This window comes from Salvelinus fontinalis, chromosome 4 (assembly GCF_029448725.1).
Source record: "Salvelinus fontinalis isolate EN_2023a chromosome 4, ASM2944872v1, whole genome shotgun sequence".
In the NCBI taxonomy this organism is placed as follows: domain Eukaryota; kingdom Metazoa; phylum Chordata; class Actinopteri; order Salmoniformes; family Salmonidae; genus Salvelinus; species Salvelinus fontinalis.
The window spans coordinates 17,133,752-17,152,742 of record NC_074668.1 but is presented as its reverse complement, the minus strand read 5'-3'; the positions used below and the strand labels follow the sequence as shown (position 1 = coordinate 17,152,742).

Below are 18,991 nucleotides of genomic sequence, written 5' to 3'. Positions count from 1 at the left end.
TATATATATATATATATATATATATATATATATATATATATATATATATATATATATATATATATATATATATATACTGTATGTATATATATCATTTTGTTATTCATTTCTTTTTTGAAGATTTTTTTCAATATATTTTGTTTATTACCGACCACAAAATATCAAGTATATTAGTTTTACATACAAAAGCAGAAACTTAATGAATAAATAAATATGTTAGCAAGTAAATACATGTTACAAGATAATACAATTCATTACACCAGAATAATTCTTATTCTGGTGTAACATAAAGCACTTTGCATTCACAGACAACCACCAACACTCAAGGCATAACACATTCATGAAACAACACTGGTAAAACTGAAGTGATGTTCTACCTAGGCAATGAAAAACAGGAATGGGGATTCAGGAGATATAATCATTTAAGGGAATGAAAGCACACAATCCCTTGCATAAATCTCAACAGCGAGGCTACATCAAGATAAAGTAATACACCCCTAATACTTCACCTGTTTTTAGATTCATTCATATCGATATTATCTTAATCCTACTGGCCAGAGATCTCAGCATCCACCCAACTGTTGAATTGGCAAACATTGTTACAGAGCACAATGGGTGGGCTATGTTATATGGTATTCATCGTCATATTCCAACTTTTAAAGCAAGACTGAATTTGACATTCTTTGGACTCTATTCTTAGTTCTCCTCATCTCTGCAAATACACATTTATTTTGGTGGCCAGGCCAAGCACTTCTCCAAAACAACAACAAAAAAACATGAATTTGATTTAAAAAAACAGATGAACATAAAATGCCATAAGACTATACAAGGTACTGAGAAAGCCACACAATGTACATAATACACAGTGGCTGACTGGAATATATAAATAATGGAATAAGAAATCAGAGCACAGTTAAATAGCTTTTTGTTGCTTTTTGTATCCATTTCTGCCCAGACAACTATAAGTCACATGTACAATCACAAGTTGTTCTTAGTCATAAATATAAGTTTTGACTAGGATTAGATTGGCCTTATTTGTTTAGTTCTCCTTACAGTACAATTCACGCACAACGGTATACAGACATAATATAGAATAGACAAACAAGGCAGAATATGGGAAATAATCAAAACACTGCCCATTACTAAATTGCCGTCATGGTTTCAACAGATTCATGACTCCTAACAGTGTGCAGTGCCACACGTCATGACCATACACACAGATTTACAGGGTATACAGAACAGTGGCATGTCTCTGATAGGACCTGACTACAATGAGAGTTTAGCAAATACAGATGACATAGAAACACGTGATTTAGTCTGAGATGAAAGGAAGAGGAAAAACTGATGTTCTTATTTCCTGAATTAAGAAATCCATAAAATGATTTCCTATTTCACACCTAATTAAACCACAGAGCAAAGAAAACATATGTGTCTTGGCTTTTCGTGTCTTTATGTAAAAATGAACCATTTTACCCTTCTTAAGGGCAATATGAGGTTGCTACATCCATTTTTTTTAAACGTATAAATTAATGATATGCACCCATTTATTTTCGAAAAATATAACTTATAAAAGCCTCAGGAGCTTAGTTTAACTGTCATCGCCCATCAGAACCCAGTAAATATAAACAAACACTATATGGCCTCAAAACATGATTAAAGCTAGAATGTAGATATCATGGATGGTCAGTACTTCCATCCATAGCTCTGTCTATCAATTTGAGAGTGATTACATTTCTCCAGCCCTATCCCTCAGCTTTTTAGCGAAACGGGTTTGGTGGGGGGGAGTGGGTATACTTTATTATTGTTTCAACTGCTGATTGCCGCTTTAAGGGAACCAATTAATTATCTAACTTAATTTTGGTTTAAAGGAATTCCAAAATAGATTGTAAGGTAACACCTACAGTACCTACCAAACTACATTCAGTAACAACTTACTTGGGACAGGGTTACTTGCAAGGTAGTCTACTTATTCAACACAGTATAACATTTAAGCTGATCTAATTTGCTCCTTGCACTGGCCTTTAGCACATCAGGTAGGTTGGTACCCTACCTGTAATTTACTCAGGTAAACTACTGCTCCAGACGGAGTCTGTTAATATGAGTTTTAACTCCAACATTTGGACGTTTCACTGGACCAGGTTAAGCCTACTCCTGTACTGAATGGCACTTGGTAACTTTCACATCTTAAAATATTCTAGGACTATCTATAGTCCATATTTATGTTTAACTGATATTCAGTTCTTGAGTAAAATATTTGTATCTAGGTCTATGAAACCAGCTCTGTGTATGTATATACTAACCTCACTTCAATCAACAGTAGGTCTACAAGGCATACCGCATACAAATCCTATGACTAAATATGTGTCACAGTTTAATAAAAAATCAACCAAACTGTTTCACTGACAGAATAACTGGAGGTAAAAGTCATCATTCCCTTGGTGTTTCATGACGAAACCTGAAATGACAAAGTACTGGTATAGCATTACATGGTATACCCTGGCTGGTTTCACATATATTTGATATTTTAGTAATTCAGCAGATGCTCTTATCCAGAGTTACTTACAGGAGCAATTAGGGTTAAGTGCCTTGTTCAAGGGCACATCGACAGATTTTTCACCTAGTCAACTTCTAACCGCTAGGTTACCTGCCACCATAGATGAGAAGATAGTGAACAATGGTGGTGACCCTGTGAAGAAGGCTGTGGTGTAGAATAGTATGTGAGGTGACCCCTAATCTGAGTGCATCTGGGTCATGTTCACCAGGGCACTCAATGGAACACATTTATAAACATTTGGCGAAGGAAAATGAAAATGATCGTTTCTTATAGGACAAGTCTAAGTAGTTCCTGCCTGTTTCAGTCCCATTTCTTCAGTTTGGTGCCTAATAAACACAACCCTGATCTATCTGTTCTGTTGCAGCTGTTCAGACTGGGATGCCTTGAGACAGACTAAGCGGAAACTGGAAGAGGATAAAGGAAGAGAAGTGGATGGCTCCTGGAGATCACTTGTTCTCAATGAGAGTCTGCACCTTGCACACCAGGTCCCGGGCCAGAGTCAGGATCTGCTTGATGTTGTGATGCTCAGCCATTTCTGAAAGGAGTCGAGAGAAGATGAAAATGTCAAACCAGCTGAACCACTGCCAGCATCAATGCACAAGGCTATACCACCATATTTATTTTATGTATACATGTATGTGGGTAAGCCCTGCATTCCCCTGTAACTGTATTCTCAGAGGTGGAGGATGACCTTTCACTCATAGGCGGAAATCCCAGGGGGGACGGGGGGGACACGACCCCCCCATCCTGGGAAAAATATGACTTGTCCCCCCCAATATATCACTGTAAACATAACTATGTAATTTCAATAATATTAATAATACGCAATGAAAGCACTTGTGCTGATCATAGACACTTAATAGCGCGTTTTTAAGTTTCACAAGATTGCGACCCCCCCGCCCTTTGCCTCACGATGGTTTGATCCACTGCCAGTTCTTTAGCTTGCAAGGTAATAGAGGGTTCGTATCTACTGTCCGAAAGGCACTCGATGTACGTAACTGACGTGAGGTAATTCAGTCAATTGCGCCATAGCAATGTATATATTTTTCTAATGTTGCAGGGTTCACACACTAGCTGAATTTGCAGAGCTAACGCGCAAACTAAAGCAAACATTAACTATCAAGCTAGCTAGTACCTATTCCATTTATGTGGCGTCGTCAAAGATGGAATATTTGCTATCGTCAGTTTATTCCAAGATTAGCATGCAGCTGTAGTGCTTCAAAGTCCCTGTGATAAGGTTAGCGATAAACTGAAGTCCAAACTGAACAGAACTACACTCTCTTATACCATTGTCTTAAATATATTTAATGGTCTCGTTGCAAAAGCTAAATTGTCGCTAGTGATTTTTTATTTTTTTTCACCTTTATTTAACCAGGTAGCAAAGATTATAGCAAACACCACAGAAACGGAATTGGTGCTCGCTAGCTTTGCAAATTCAGCTATTGTTGGAAGCTAGCCAATATGAAACAAACTATGTTAAAATTACAAAAGGTTGCAGCATGTGTTGTGTAAATGTGTGTGTGTGCAGCTAGACCGGCCAGCCAGGTAGAAAAATGTCAGAAAAAAGTAAAAAGACGGACATCAGAGTATTTTTCAGTACACCAAAACGCAAAGTAAGAACTCTAGTAGCCTAATATCTCAAAGACGAGTTGATAAAATGTTCATAAGAAAGAAGTGAAATGCTAATGGAAATGTTTCACAATGATGTCATTAGGCAGAGCAGGCAACAGATGGCACACAGACAGCTGAGTTGGGGACAGATATGCAGGGACAGACTGGCAGAGACAGGGAGTCTCAGGTAAGTTTGTTGAGTGTTTGTTTGCAACATTATGAAAGGTTCAAAAAAAAAAAGATTTGTAAAATAGGGACATAATTGGAAAATGCCATGGATACCCCCACTCTCAACTTAAACTGGTGACTAAACTAAGATTTGTTAAAGGCAATGGTATTGCTGTTGTGATTAATTGTGTAGTTTTGGGTACCGGTAGTTAGGAGTACAGCAAACACCTTATTTCTTTTCTAGTGAGGGTGGTGAAAGGGAAAGAGCCAAGGAGAGAGACTTCAGAGGACAGTGTCACAGCCACGGCAGGACCAGGTGTCACCCTTGTTGCCAGCAGCACCAGTATAGGGGACAGTGGCACAGCATCGTCCAGTTACCTCAGTGATGGCACAAAACCATATCAGCCACACCCACAATTTATAGAACCGCAAACTCTTGCCAACAGAGTGCTGACGTTTCAAGAGAGATGGTTTCGCGATTTCCCCTGGCTACATTATAATCCATCAATAAAAGGAGTGTTGTGTTTTCACTGTAGCCAAGGGTTTTCAAGCCAGCCATCTTTTGGCCAAAGAGCAGATGCTGCCTTCATTAGTGCAGGATTTAGGAACTGGAGAAAAGCCATTGAAAAATTCACAGCACATCAAAACTGCCAAACCCACCGCCACTTTGTAACTGTAACAGCACACCAGCTAAATCCAATCAGTGTCCAGTTATCCAGCGCGTGGGGTAAACAGCAGGAGGACGCAAGGCATTGCTTGATGAAAATTGTTAGTTCGGTGCGGCATGTAGTAAGACAGGGACAAGCCTTTAGAGGCCACACGGATGACAGTGGGAATTTATACCAGCTTTTGAAACTCAGGGCAGAAGAGGATGATCCCATTTTACTGAAGTGGTTAACAGAGCGTACCACAATGTACACAGGCCCCAAAGCACAGAATGAAATTCTGAACATGGCCAATACAGTCATTCGAGGCATTGCAGCTGAGATTAGGTCTCTTCCGATTGTACAATTTTCATTAATTGTTGATGGTACTCAAGATGTCTCTGGTGCTGAACAGGAGAGTGTCTGTCTGCGTTATGTTGACCATGACCTTGTCCCTCACGAGGACTCTCCGACACCCTGTCTCTGGTATGCAGGCTGCAGTCGAGTGTGTGCGGTCATCTCTTAGGGGCAAGAGAAATGACGAAAGCTACCTTGCACTGTATGAGAAAGCAACAACTTTGATTGACTCTATTGAATCCATTGAGACGCACTCAAGACGATTTGCTGGCAAAGCAGTGGATCACTATAGGGCAGAATTTTTTTAAGTGTTGGATGGTGTGGAGGTTCAGTTTGGCGACCGTTTTGACCAGGACAGTCTAAACGTCCTGCAAAAGTTGGAAAGAGCGCTTCTCACGGGCGAGTTGGATGAGTCTCTAGATCAGTACCCTGAGCTGAACATAGATTCTCTTTCAGTGCAGATCCCTCTCTTTCACAACAAATACCCCTGTAGCAGCAGTTGAGAGGCAGCAGAGGTCCTCAGGAGGCTTCCAGTGGAGGTGCGGGGGTTGTTTGACCAAGTTGAGGTGCTGATCAGAATTTTGTTTGTGGTGCCAGTGTGTTCATGTGAGGCTGAGAGGAGTTTCAGTGCACTCCGCAGGTTAAAGACTTGGCTACGGGCCAGCATGGGCCAAGAGAGACTGAACGGCGTAGTTGTCTGTAATGTACATAAAGACAGGCTGGACAGTCTCAAGAGGGAAAATATCTGCCAGCAATTTGTTGGATCCATTGAAACCCGCAAACATATGTTTGGTTCTTTTGTTCAGTAGTGTGTATAGCAGTGGTTCTCAACCTTTTTTGGGTACTGGAACCCCTGCATATTTTGAGGCAAGGCAGGCAAGGTTTTGAGCAGTCCTCAGGGACCTCCACCCCCTCTATATTATATGTAAACTTACTGGAAACCTTGTGGTACTGAATACGTTCATTACACTTTATTTTATTTCACGGACACCTTGCAATTAGTCCATGGACCCCTGTTTGAGAACCCCTGGTGTAATTGATATTTGTTATTTTGTTTAGTAGTTTTCAGTTTTTAGTACATGACAGTACACTTACAAATTATTATTATTATTTCATGTTATTTTATTTAAAATTGCATACTTTGTGTGACATACTTGTCCATAGCTGCTGTTTGAAGAGTTGAGACACTGACTGAAGGATATTTTGTTTGATTTATTTGGGTTTTTCCTTGAAGTAGTTATTTTGCTTTTAGAACTGTACTTATTTTAAGCTTTTTGTTCTTGTAAAGATATTGTAGTAGACTCAGGCCAGGTGCACATATTTAATGACTATATAAATGTATCACAAAGTCAAATTAAAAGGTCAATTCAATACGGAGACCAACTTTGTGATGGTTCTCAATGGAGATTCTTTACGATGAGATCACACCATGTTCATTGTATTTATGAAAACTACACCCATACAGTGTATAGTACCATTGCCGCCTAATGGCCTTTCTTGATATTGCTGGTTGTAAGTACGAATACCTGCATACATACTGGACTGATAAGGAACACTGCTATACCTATTATTAGTAGTAGTATTATAACGATTTAAACAAGTTGGGACAACCCTTCAGTTAACTACTGTACCTAACAATTATCCAGTAGTAGTGATTATGGTCCCTCAATATACATTTAACATATTACAACGTAGGCTATGTGTTACAGCACTACTTTTGTTGTCCCCCTCAGGAATTGCTCCTGAGAAAATTTCATGTAATTGTCCCCTCCAAGGTTGATATCAGATTTTCGCCCCTGCTTTCACTGCATGGTGACAGTTCATAATCAGAGCCATCCAGTGGCTAGCTACACTACAAACTTCATTTTACCAGGGTCACGTGAAGCAATTGTAATGTCAGTTCACCACAACAGACCGAGAGTCTACTGATTAGGATGGGGTAGTCTGTGTTTAATTTAATTTTGTATTAAAAACACAGTTTGAGATCATTGTGAGGGGCTTTCCCCATTGGCTTAAATGGTTGGGCGTCCAGGGAAAATATTGTCTGAGGTTGCCACAGTAACCAAGGGGGCGACGCTTAGCGAAGGGTCAATTGTGTGCATTATTCATTAAACCATTTATTTTCTCAGCACAGGAACCCATTCAAGGTTACTATTCCCCCTTCAGCTTTTGACAAAGTTGGACATGAATAAAAATACATTTTATGTTTATCTTTCTCTAGGCAATTGAAATGCAATGCTCCACATTGACACTTAATCTGTAAATCTAGAGTTTGTGCCCCAGTCGAGTATTTCATATTAGCTGCTGCAAGGTGGCAGACAGTTTACCATTAAAAGGGTATAGAACGCACACACCTATCGTTTTTCCAAGTGCATGGAGACATTTTTTTATACAGAAATGCTGGTTGAAAAGTTCCATACCTTCAATGGTCTGCAAACAACTGAATGAATTGTTGATTCATTGTTAGACAGTTTACCGTTGAAAAACTTTATGATGTCGGTGAAGTCCATGTTGTTCTCCAGAATGATGTCCCGGTAGACCTCCACTAGTGCCAGGGCGATGAAGAGGACAAAGTGGCCGGAGGAGGTGTCCTTCGCTGCCCAGATGGTCTCCCATACCGCAAACACATCGTCATACACCAGCTCTGAGAATAGAGAAGTACAGGGGGATGCAGGAGTCAGTTAAGGTAGGAGTGGTAGGGAAATCTAAATCTGATAGAATAAGAGAAGCTATAAGTCAAATTGTAATAGCTTCACCTTGCCCTCCGATTGGGCTAGATGAAATTGACTTTGGGATTCAGAATGCAAGTACAGTACATGAGGATGAATCATGAGTCAGTATGGTTGGGATTGGAGTTCACGGCTCTTGGTTTTTAATGAAGATAGAAATGTGTTTGAATATGAGGGGTATAAACACCTAGATGGGAGAGATTAGAGGCTGTGATTGATAATGAGATAGCCATTGATTCATATTCACCGTGCCCTCACGTGTCCTTCACGCAGTAGTGACCCATCTTCTTATTCCTTACCAACTCCCGAAGCCACTTTTTCCTGAGTGATCTTACTGCCTGACGCATCATTGATGTGGAAGCAGCTTATTATAACTAGGTATTGTTAACTTGTGTTGCTTCATGTCCGTTTTATATTTGGTCATGGTATGAAAACACGCTATCCCCTAAGTTTAATTGCCATTTGCTACGGGCAATTCCACGGTAACAGAGGGATGCTGAGACTCCAATTTTTCACTTTGAAATGTATGCCAAATAAAAACCAATGATTGCAAAGTTAAACAAACCATAGAAAAATGCATTTATTTGAAGAAAAGTGCAGATGCAAAGTTTGGAAACAGAATGACGGGTTGTGCTGTTTGTTCCATCATTCTGTTACCAAACTTTGCATCTGTACTGTTCTTCAAATAAATGTATTTTTCTATGGTTTGTTTAATTTTGCAATCATTGTTTTTTGTTTGGAATGTATTTTAAAGTCTCAGTCTTGCCCCTACAGTAATAAGTCCCCTCATAGCAGGATGTCATTATTACCACGCTTTAAGTCTAGAAGGAACCATCGGTAGCAGAAGTAGAAGTGGGTGTAGTCGCCATTTTGGTGCATGAGCTCAAAGATCTCCGAATCCAGTATCTACAGAAGGGTAGGAGCAGGAAGGGAGTAGTAGGAGAGAGGGCAGACAGTTGAAAGAAAAGAGAAGCCAGACAGACAGTTGAAGGAAAAGAGATGGGTTGGGGAGTAGAGGGAATGGGTCGGGGAAGAGAGGATGGGGGTTAGTGGAGACCATAACTGGATGCATGCCAATACATATACAAATATAGAAGTTACAAAGGGTCTCTGTGGCCTCACCTGGATGAGAGAGCGCATGTTGGCAAAGTGAGTGTCCATGGCCCCGCCGTGGGGGAAGTTCTGATTCATCCTCTTCATGAGCTCAGTGAAACAGCTAAAGGCCATGGCCTCTGAGAGAGGGGGGAGAAAAGATGGAGAGAGGGAGAAAAGACAGACAGAAATGTTGAACGGTCCGCTTCTATCACCCTTTCGGTTGTCCAACCTGAAGCTCAACAGAACCCCTGTCCTCTGTTTTATATATATATTATATTCATTGTACTCTTTCTTTATTTCTCAATACCTCTGTATGATATAGTGATAGTCTAAGATGAGGCTCACTGACAAACTGTTGTTTGACTAAGCGTGATTGTGTGTGTGTGTTATAGAGCAGCTGAACCCCCAAAAATATTTATTTGGTTGAAAACGGCATCGATATTAGTCAGAAACATTGATTCCAGTGTTAAAATTGACTACAAAGTGTAAATAGCATATTTTGGTCATAAAGTCAGTATCTTCCAAAACAGGTGTTAGGGAAGCTGTTACGTTCCTAGATCCAATGGATATTTGAGGGTGGGTTTTGATTTAGATCATGCCCACTTGCCCACTAACAGAGGACTGTAACGCCTAGAATGTTTTGACCATGACAGTTTACAATCTAAGGATCACCAAGTAATTTTGTCTCCTCAACTTGTTCCACAGCCACACCATTCATTACCAGATTCAGCTGAGGTCTAGAACCTCTGTACCAAATACAATGCTCTTAGTTTTAGAGATGTTCAGGACAGTTTATTACTGGCCACCCATTCCGAAACAGACTGCAACTCTTTGTTAAGGGTTTCAGAGGCTTCATTAGCTGTGGTTTCTGATGCATATATGGTTGAATCATCAGCATACATGGACACTGCCAGTGGCAGGTCATTGGTAAAAATAGAAAAGATTAGAGGGCCTAGAGAGCTGCCCTGTGGTACACCACACATTACATGTTTGACATTAGAGAAGCTTCCATTAAAGAAAACCCTCTCAGTTCTATTAGATAGATACCTCTGAATCCACGATATGGCATCGTGCCATAACACATGCATTTCCTCAACAACAGGTTATGGTCAATAATATCAAATGATGCACTGAAATCTAACAGTACAGCTCCCACAATCTTCTCGATATCAATTTCTTTCAACCATTCATCAGTTATTTGTTTCAGTGCAGTACATGCTGAGTGCCCTTCTCTAGAAGCATGCTGAAAGTATTTTGTTAATTTATTTACAGAGAAGTAGCATTGTATTTGGTCAAACACAACTTTTTCCAACAGTTTGCTAAGAGCTGGCAGCAAGCTTATAGGTCCGCTGTTAGAACCAGCAAAGGCTGCTCTACCACTCTCGTGTAGCGGAATGACTTTGGCTTCCTCCAGGCCTGAGGACAAAGACTTTCCTCTAGGCTCAGATAAAGATATGACAGATAGGAGTGGCTATAGTCAACTACCATCCTCAGTAGCTTTCCATCTAAGTTGTCAATGTCAGGTTTGTCATTATTGATCGATAACAATACAATACTTTTTCCACCTCTCCCACACTAACTTGACAAAATTCAAACTTGCAATGCTTTTCTTTCATGATTTTGGTCTCTCTTTTACATGAGTACGATGGCACACTATTTGTTGTTGGCATTTCCTGCCTAAGTTTCCCCACTTTGCCAATGAAGAAAACATAAAAATAATTTGGCAACATCAAATGGTTTGGTGATGAATAAACCATCTGATTCCATGAAAGATGAAGTTGAATTTGTCTTTCTGCACATCATTTCAATTTAACAAAGGTTTTTATATCATTAATCTTGGCTTCATAATACAGTTTCTTCTTTTTTGTTGTTGAGTTCAGTCACATAATTTCTCAATTTGCAGTAAGTCAGCCAGTCAGATGTGCAGCCAGACTTATTAGCCACTCCTTTTGCCCCATCTCTTTCAACCATACAGTTTTTAAATTCCTCATAAATCCATGGAGCCTTAACAGTTCTAAAAGTCAGTTTCTTAACAGGTGCATGTTTATCAATAATTGGAAGATGCAATTTAATAAATTCATCAATGTGCTGCGTCTGGATGCTCCTCATTAATCACATCAGACCAACAAATATTTTTAACATCATCCACATGAGTCAAAGCAAAATCTTTTGTATGATCTCTTATACACTATTTTAGGCCCAGCTTTTGGAACTTTAGCGTTCCTGGATATAGCTACAATATTGTAATCATTGCATCCAATGGGTATGGATACGGCTATTAGTAAAAATGTCATCAATACATGTGGATGATCTTGTTCCTGTAGTGTTTGTAAACACCCTGGTAGGTTGATTAATAACCTGAACCAGATTACAGGCACTAGCTACAGTGAGAACCTTCCTCTTAAACGGACAGCTTGATGAAAAACAGTCAATATTTAGGTCCCAAAAAGTAGACCTGTAAGGGGTGCTTAACTTCTTATGGCTGAAGGGGCAGTAGTGAGTAGCTTGGATGAAAGGTGCCCATTGTAAACGGCCAGCTCCTCAGTCTCAGTTGCTAATATATGAATATTATTATTAGTATTGGATAGAAAACACTCCAAAGTTTCTAAAACTGTTTGAATTAAGTCTGTGAGATTAACAGAACTCATATGGCAGGCATAAACCTGAGAAGTTCCACTTCCTGTTTGGATTTTTTCTGGGGGTGCCATATTTTCAACCAAGCTCTCATTGAATATAAAGAGAGATATGAATGGGTTTTTCGCTTCCTACGGCTTCCACTAGATGTCAACAGTCAATAGAACTTAGTCTGATGACTCTAATTTGAAGGGGATTCGAAGGAGACAGGAATAAGTAATCACTGCCATGAGGTGCCCACGCATTGAACTGGCGCGTTCACGTGAGAGTGAGCTCCGTTCCTTCTCTCAATTGAAGTCGATTTAATTATCCGGTTGGAACGTTATTCAAGATGTATGTTAACAACATTTTAAAGATTGATTCAGTACATCGTTTGCCATGTTTCTACTGACTGTAACGGAACGTTTGGACATTTCGTCACGTTATAGTGGTCGCGCTTTGAGACTTTGGTTTGGGTTTTTGGTAAACAATTCGAAAGTAGCTAATTTGACATAAATAACGGACATGAACGAACAAATCAAGCATTTATTGTGGACCTGGGATTCCTAGGACTGCATTCTGATGAATTCATCAAAGGTAAGGAAACATTTATCATGTATTTTCTGGTTTCTGTTGAGTCCAACATGGTGGCTAATTTGGCTAATCATCTGAGCTCCGTCTCAGATTATTGCATGGTTTATATTTCCGTAAGGTTTTTTTGAAATCTGACACAGTGGTTGCATTAAGGAGAGGTATATCTATAATTCTATGTGTATTACTTGTATTATCATTTATATTTATGTTGAGTATTTCTGTTGAAACGATGTGGCTATGCAAAGTCACTTGATGTTTTTGCAACTAGTGAATCTAACGTCTCAATGTAAACTCAGATTTTTTGATACAAATATGAACTTAATCAAACAAAACATGCGTGTATTGTGTAACATGAAGTCCTATGAGTGTCATCTGATGAAAATAATCGAAGGTTAGTGATTAATTTTTATCTCTATTCTGTTTTTTGTGAAAGCTATCTTTAGCTGGAAAAATCTAATCAAATCAAATTGTATTTGTCACATACACATGGTTAGCAGATGTTAATGCGAGTGTAGCGAAATGCTTGTGCTTCTAGTTCCGACAATGCAGTAATAACCAACAAGTAATCTAACCTAACAATTCCACAACTACTACCTTATACACACAAGTGTAAAGGGATAAAGAATATGTACATAAAGATATATGAATGAGTGATGGTACGGAACAGCATAGGCAAGATGCAGTAGATGGTATAGTGTACAGTCTATACATATGAGATGAGTAATGTAGGGTATGTAAACATAAAGTGGGATAGTTTAAAGTGGCTAGTGATACATGTGTTACATAAAGATGGCAAGATGCAGTGGATGATATACAGTACAGTATATACATATACATATGAGATGAGTAATGTAGGGTATGTAAACATTATATTAAGTGGCATTGTTTAAAGTGGCTAGTGATACATTTTTACATAATTTCCATCAATTCCCATTATTAAAGTGGCTGGAGTTGAGTCAGTATGTTGGCAGAGGCCACTAAATGTTAGTGGTGGCTGTTTAACAGTCTGATGGCCTTGAGATAGAAGCTGTTTTTCAGTCTCTCGGTCCATGCTTTGATGCACCTGTACTGACCTTGCCTTCTGGATGATAGCGGGGTGAACAGGCAGTGGCTCGGGTGGTCCTTGTCCTTGATGATCTTTATGGCCTTCCTGTGACATCAGGTGGTGTAGGTGTCCTGGAGGGCAGGTAGTTTGCCCCCGGTGATGCGTTGTGCAGACCTCACTACCCTCTGGAGAGCCTTAAGGTTGTGGGCGGAGCAGTTGCCGTACCAGGCGGTGATACAGCCCGACAGGATGCTCTCGATTGTGCATCTGTAGAAGTTTGTGAGTGCTTTTGGTGACAAGCCGAATTTCTTCAGCCTCCTGAGGTTGAAGAGGCGCTGCTGCGCCTTCTTCACAACGCTGTCTGTGTGGATGGACCAATTCAGTTTGTCCGTGATGTGTACACCGAGGAACTTAAAACCTTCCACCTTCTCCACTACTGTCCCGTCGATGTGGATAGGGGGGTGCTCCCTCTGCTGTTTCCTGAAGTCCACAATCATCTCCTTTGTTTTGTTGATGTTTAGTGTGAGATTTTTTTCCTGACACCACACTCCGAGGGCCCTCACCTCCTCCCTGTAAGCCGTCTCGTCGTTGTTGGTAATCAAGCCTACCACTGTAGTGTCGTCCGCAAACTTGATGATTGAGTTGGAGGCGTGCATGGCCACGCTGTCGTGGGTGAACAGGGAGTACAGGAGAGGGCTCAGAACGCACCCTTGTGGGGCCCCAGTGTTGAGGATCAGCGGGGTGGAGATGTTGTTACCTACCCTCACCACCTGGGGGCGGCCCGTCAGGAAGTCCAGGACCCAGTTGCACAGGGCGGGGTCGAGACCCAGGGTCTCGAGCTTGATGACGAGTTTGGAGGGTACTATGGTGTTAAATGCTGAGCTGTAGTCGATGAACAGCATTCTCACATAGGTATTCCTCTTGTCCAGATGGGTTAGGGCAGTGTGCAGTGTGGTTGCGATTGTGTCGTCTGTGGACCTATTGGGTCGGTAAGCAAATTGGAGTGGGTCTAGGGTGTCAGTTAGGGTGGAGGTGATATGGTCCTTGACTATGCTCTCAAAGCACTTCATGATGACGGAAGTGAGTGCTACGGGGTGGTTGTCGTTTAGCTCAGTTACCTTAGCTTTCTTGGGAACAGGAACAATGGTGGTCCTCTTGAAGCATGTGGGAACAGCAGACTGGGATAAGGATTGATTGAATATGTCCTTAAACACACCAGCCAGCTGGTCTGCGCATGCTCTGAGGACGCGGCTGGGAATGCCGTCTAGGCCTGCAGCCTTGCGAGGGTTAACACGTTTAAATGTTTTACTCACCTCGGCTGCAGTAAAGGAGAGCCCGCAGGTTTTGGTAGCGGGCCGTGTCAGTGGCGCTGTATTGTCCTCAAAGCGAGCAAAAAAGTTATTTAGTCTGTCGGAGCAAGACATCCTGGTCCGCGACGGGGCTGGTTTTCTTTTTGTAATCCGTGATTGACTGTAGACCCTGCCACATACCTCTTGTGTCTGAGCTGTTGAATTGCGACTCTACTTTGTCTCTATACTGGGACTTAGCTTGTTTGATTGCCTTGCGGAGGGAATAGCTACACTGTTTGTATTCGGTCATGTTTCCGGTCACCTTGCCCTGGTTAAAAGCAGTGGTTCGCGCTTTCAGTTTCACGCGAATGCTGCCATCAATCCACGGTTTCTGGTTTGGGAATGTTTTAATCGTTGCTGTGGGTAAGACATCGTCAATGCACTTTCTAATGAACTCGCTCACCGAATCAGCGTATTCGTCAATGTTGTTGTTGGACGCAATGCGGAACATATCCCAATCCACGTGATCGAAGCAGTCTTGAAGCGTGGAATCATATTGGTCGGACCAGCGTTGAACAGATCTGAGCGTGGGAGCTTGCTGTTTTAGTTTCTGTTTGAAGGCTGGAAGCAACAAAATGGAGTCGTGGTCAGCGGGGGAGGGCCTTATATGCGTTGCGGAAGTTAGTATAACAATGATCCAAGGTTTTACCAGCCCTGGTAGCACAATCGATATGCTGATAGAATTTAGGGAGTTTTGTTTTCAGATTAGCCTTGTTAAAATCCCCAGCTACGATGAATGCAGCCTCAGGGTGTGTGGTTTCCAGTTTACGAAGAGTCAGATAAAGTTCGTTCAGGGCCATCGATGTGTCTGCTTGGGGGGGATATATACGGCTGTGATTATAATCGAAGAGAATTCCCTTGGTAGATAATGTGGTCGACATTTGATTGTGAGGAATTCTAAATCTGGTGAACAGAATGACTTGAGTTCCTGTATGTTGTTATGATCACACCACGTCTCGTTGATCATAAGGCATACACCCCCGCCCCTCTTCTTACCAGAAAGATGTTTGTTTCTGTTGGCGCAATGCGTGAAGAAACCAGCTGGCTGCACCAACTCCGTTAGCGTCTCTTGAGTGAGCCATGTTTCCGTGAAGCAAAGAACGTTACAATCCCTGATGTCTCTCTGGAATGTTACCCTTGCTCGGATTTCATCAACCTTATTGTCAAGAGACTAGACATTGGCGAGTAGTATGCTAGGGAGTGGAGCGCGATGTGCCCGTCTCCGAAGCCTGACCAGGAGACCGTTCGTTTCCCCTTTGGGCAAACGAATGGCTGTGGTTATTGTGGTTTTGTGGTGACCTAACATAATCGTTTGTAGTGCTTTCGCTGAAAAGCCTATTTGAAATCGGACACTTTGGTGGGATTAACAACAAGATTACCTTTAAAATGATATAAGACACATGAATGTCTGAGGAATTTTAATTATGAGATTTCTGTTTTTTGAATTTGGCGCCCTGCACTTCGATTGGCTGTTGTCATATCGATCGCGTTAACGGGACTGCAGCCATAAGAAGTTAACTGGTGGCAGGGAAGTCAGACGCAGGAGACCAGAACTAGGTAATAGCCGGAGCAGTTTAATTGTAAAACCAACGGCATAACAAAATAAACAAACATGGGTACAAAACCCGACGCGCACCAGTAACATGTGCACAAGCACTTACAATAAACAATTAAACACAAAGACATGGGGGGAACAGAGGGTTAAATACACAACAATAAATGAGGGAAATTGAAACCAGGTGTGTAGGAAAACAAGACAAAACAAATGGAAAATGAAAAATGGATCGACGATGGCTAGAAGACCGGTGACGCCGACTGCCGAACACCGCCTGAACAAGGAGAGGAAACAACTTCGGTGGAAGTCGTGACAGTACCCCCCCTTGACATCGGCCTCGGGGACGACCCGGAGGGCGAGGAGCAGGGCGATCCGGACGGAGACGGTGGAACTCCCGCAGCATTGAAGGGTCCAACACGTCCTCCACCGGAACCCAGCATCTCTCCTCCGGACCGTACCCCTCCCAGTCCACGAGGTACTGAAGGCCCCTCGCCCGACGTCTCAAATCCAGTATGGATCGAACGGAGTACGCTGGGGCCCCCTCGATGTCCAGAGGGGGCGGAGGAACCTCCCGCACCTCAGACTCCTGGAGCGGGCCAGCCACCGCCGGCCTGAGGAGAGACACATGGAACGAGGGGTTAATACGGTAATCTGGGGGAAGCTGTAACTCACCTTGTTCAGTCTCCTCAGGACTTTAAATAGCCCCACAAACCACGGACCCAGCTTCTGGCAGGGCAGGCGGAGGGGCAGGTTTCGGGTCGAGAGCCAGACCCGGTCCCCTGGTGCAAACACCGGGGCCTAACTGCGGTGACGGTCTGTGCCGGCTTTCTGGCGCAGCATGGCGTGCTGAAGGTGAACATGGGCGGCGTCCCATGTTTCCTCCACGCGCCGGAACCCGGCGTCCACCGCAGGAGCCTCGGTCTGACTCTGATGCCAAGGAGCCAGAACCGGCCGATACCCCAGTACGCACTGGAAGGGGGAGAGGTTAGTGGAGGAGTGGCGGAGCAAGTTCTGGGCCATCTCTGCCCAGGGCACGAACGCTGCTCACTCCCCCGGCCGGTCCTGGCAATAAGACCTCAGAAACCTACCCACATCCTGGTTTACTCTCTCCACCTGCCCATTACTCTCGGGGTGAAAACCCGAGGTAAGGCTGATCGAGACCCCCAGACGTTCCATGAACGCTCTCCAGACCCTCGAAGTGAATTGGGGACCCCGATCAGACACTATGTCCTCAGGCACCCCGTAGTGCCGGAAGACGTGTGTAAACAAGGCCTCCGCAGTCTGTAGGGCCGTAGGGAGACCGGGCAGTGGGAGGAGACGGCAGGACTTAGAGAAACGATCCACAACATCCAGGATCGTGGTGTTTCCCTGTGATAGGAGAAGATCGGTCAGGAAATCGATCGGCAGGTGTGACCATGGCCGCTGTGGAACGGGTAAGGGGCGTAGATTACCTCTGCGCAGGTGCCTTACACTGGGCGCACACCGAGCAAGAGGATACATACACCCTCACGTCCTTAGCCAAAGTGGGCCACCAGTACTTCCCACTCAAACAGCGCACCGTCCGACCGATGCCTGGATGACCAGAGGAGGGTGACGTGTGGGCCCAATAGATCAGCCGGTCACGGACAGCAGACGGAACGTACAGACGCCCAGCGGGACACTGGAGGGGAGCGGGCTCAGCACGCAACGCCTGCTCAATATCCGCGTCCAGCTCTTACACTACCGGCGCCACCAGGCAGGAGGTCGGGAGTATGGGGGTGGGATCCATGGGCCGCTCCTCTGTGTCATACAGCCGGGACAGTGCGTCTGCCTTACAGTTCTGGGAACCTGGTCTGTAGGAAAGGGTGAAAACAAACCGGGTGAAAAACATGGCCCACCTTGCCTGGCGAGGGTTCAGTCTCCTCGCCGACCGGATGTACTCCAGATTGCGGTGGTCAGTCCAGATGAGAAAAGGGTGTTTAGCCCCCTCAAGCCAATGTCTCCACACCTTCAAAGCCTTAACGACAGCCAACAGCTCCCGGTCCCCCACGTCATAGTTTCGCTCCGCCGGGCTGAGCTTCCTTGAGAAGGCGGCACAGGGGTGGAGCTTCGGTGGCGTACCGCAAACCACCGCAAACGTACCGGTCCTCCCTTCAGCAGTGAGGTAATGGGAGCCACTACCTGACCAAAACCCCGGATAAACCTCCGGTAGTAATTGGCAAACCCTAGAAACCACTGCACCTCCTTTACCGTGGTGGGAGTCGGCCAATTACGCACGGCTGAGATGCGGTCACTCTCCATCTCCACCCCTGAGGTGGAAATGCGGTACCCTAGGAAGGAGACAAACTGTTGGGAAAACAGACATTTCTCAGCCTTGGCGTACAGGTCATGCTCCAACAGTCGACCAAGCACTTTGCGCAACAGGGACACATGCTCGGCGCGTGTAGCGCAGTATATCAGAATGTCATCAATATACACCACCACACACTGCCCGTGCAGGTCGCTGAAAATCTTGTCTACAAAGGCTTGGAAGACTGATGGAGCATTCATCAACCCGTACGGCATGACGAGGCACTGAGGTCCTGATAATGCCCTGAGGTCAAACTGAATGCCGTCTTCCACCCGTCTCCCTCCTGGATACGTACCAGGTTGTAAGTACTCCTGAGATCAAGTTTGGTGAAGAAGCGCGGCCCGTGCA

The 18,991-nt window shown here is 43.4% G+C and overlaps 1 protein-coding gene and 1 long non-coding RNA gene across 5 annotated transcripts in view; one reads left to right on the top strand and one right to left on the bottom strand.

The window, feature by feature from the left end:
* Positions 1-121: 121 nt before the first annotated feature.
* Positions 122-18,991, bottom strand: part of LOC129853198 (small G protein signaling modulator 1-like) — a 98,182-nt gene continuing 79,312 nt past the window's right edge. For all 4 annotated transcript variants that reach the window (XM_055918957.1, XM_055918953.1, XM_055918954.1 and 1 more), the window contains 4 exons: positions 9,186-9,295; positions 8,873-8,969; positions 7,811-7,978; positions 122-3,089 (listed from right to left, as the gene is read on the bottom strand). In XM_055918957.1, coding sequence (XP_055774932.1) covers positions 3,001-3,089; positions 7,811-7,978; positions 8,873-8,969; positions 9,186-9,295 — 464 coding nt within the window. In that variant the 3' untranslated portion in view covers positions 122-3,000. The remainder of the gene's footprint in view (positions 3,090-7,810; positions 7,979-8,872; positions 8,970-9,185; positions 9,296-18,991) is intronic.
* The window catches only part of LOC129853199 (uncharacterized), a 65,594-nt gene continuing 50,011 nt past the window's right edge, over positions 3,409-18,991 (top strand). The window contains exon 1 of the long non-coding RNA XR_008759097.1: positions 3,409-4,352. This is a non-coding gene — a long non-coding RNA (uncharacterized LOC129853199). The remainder of the gene's footprint in view (positions 4,353-18,991) is intronic.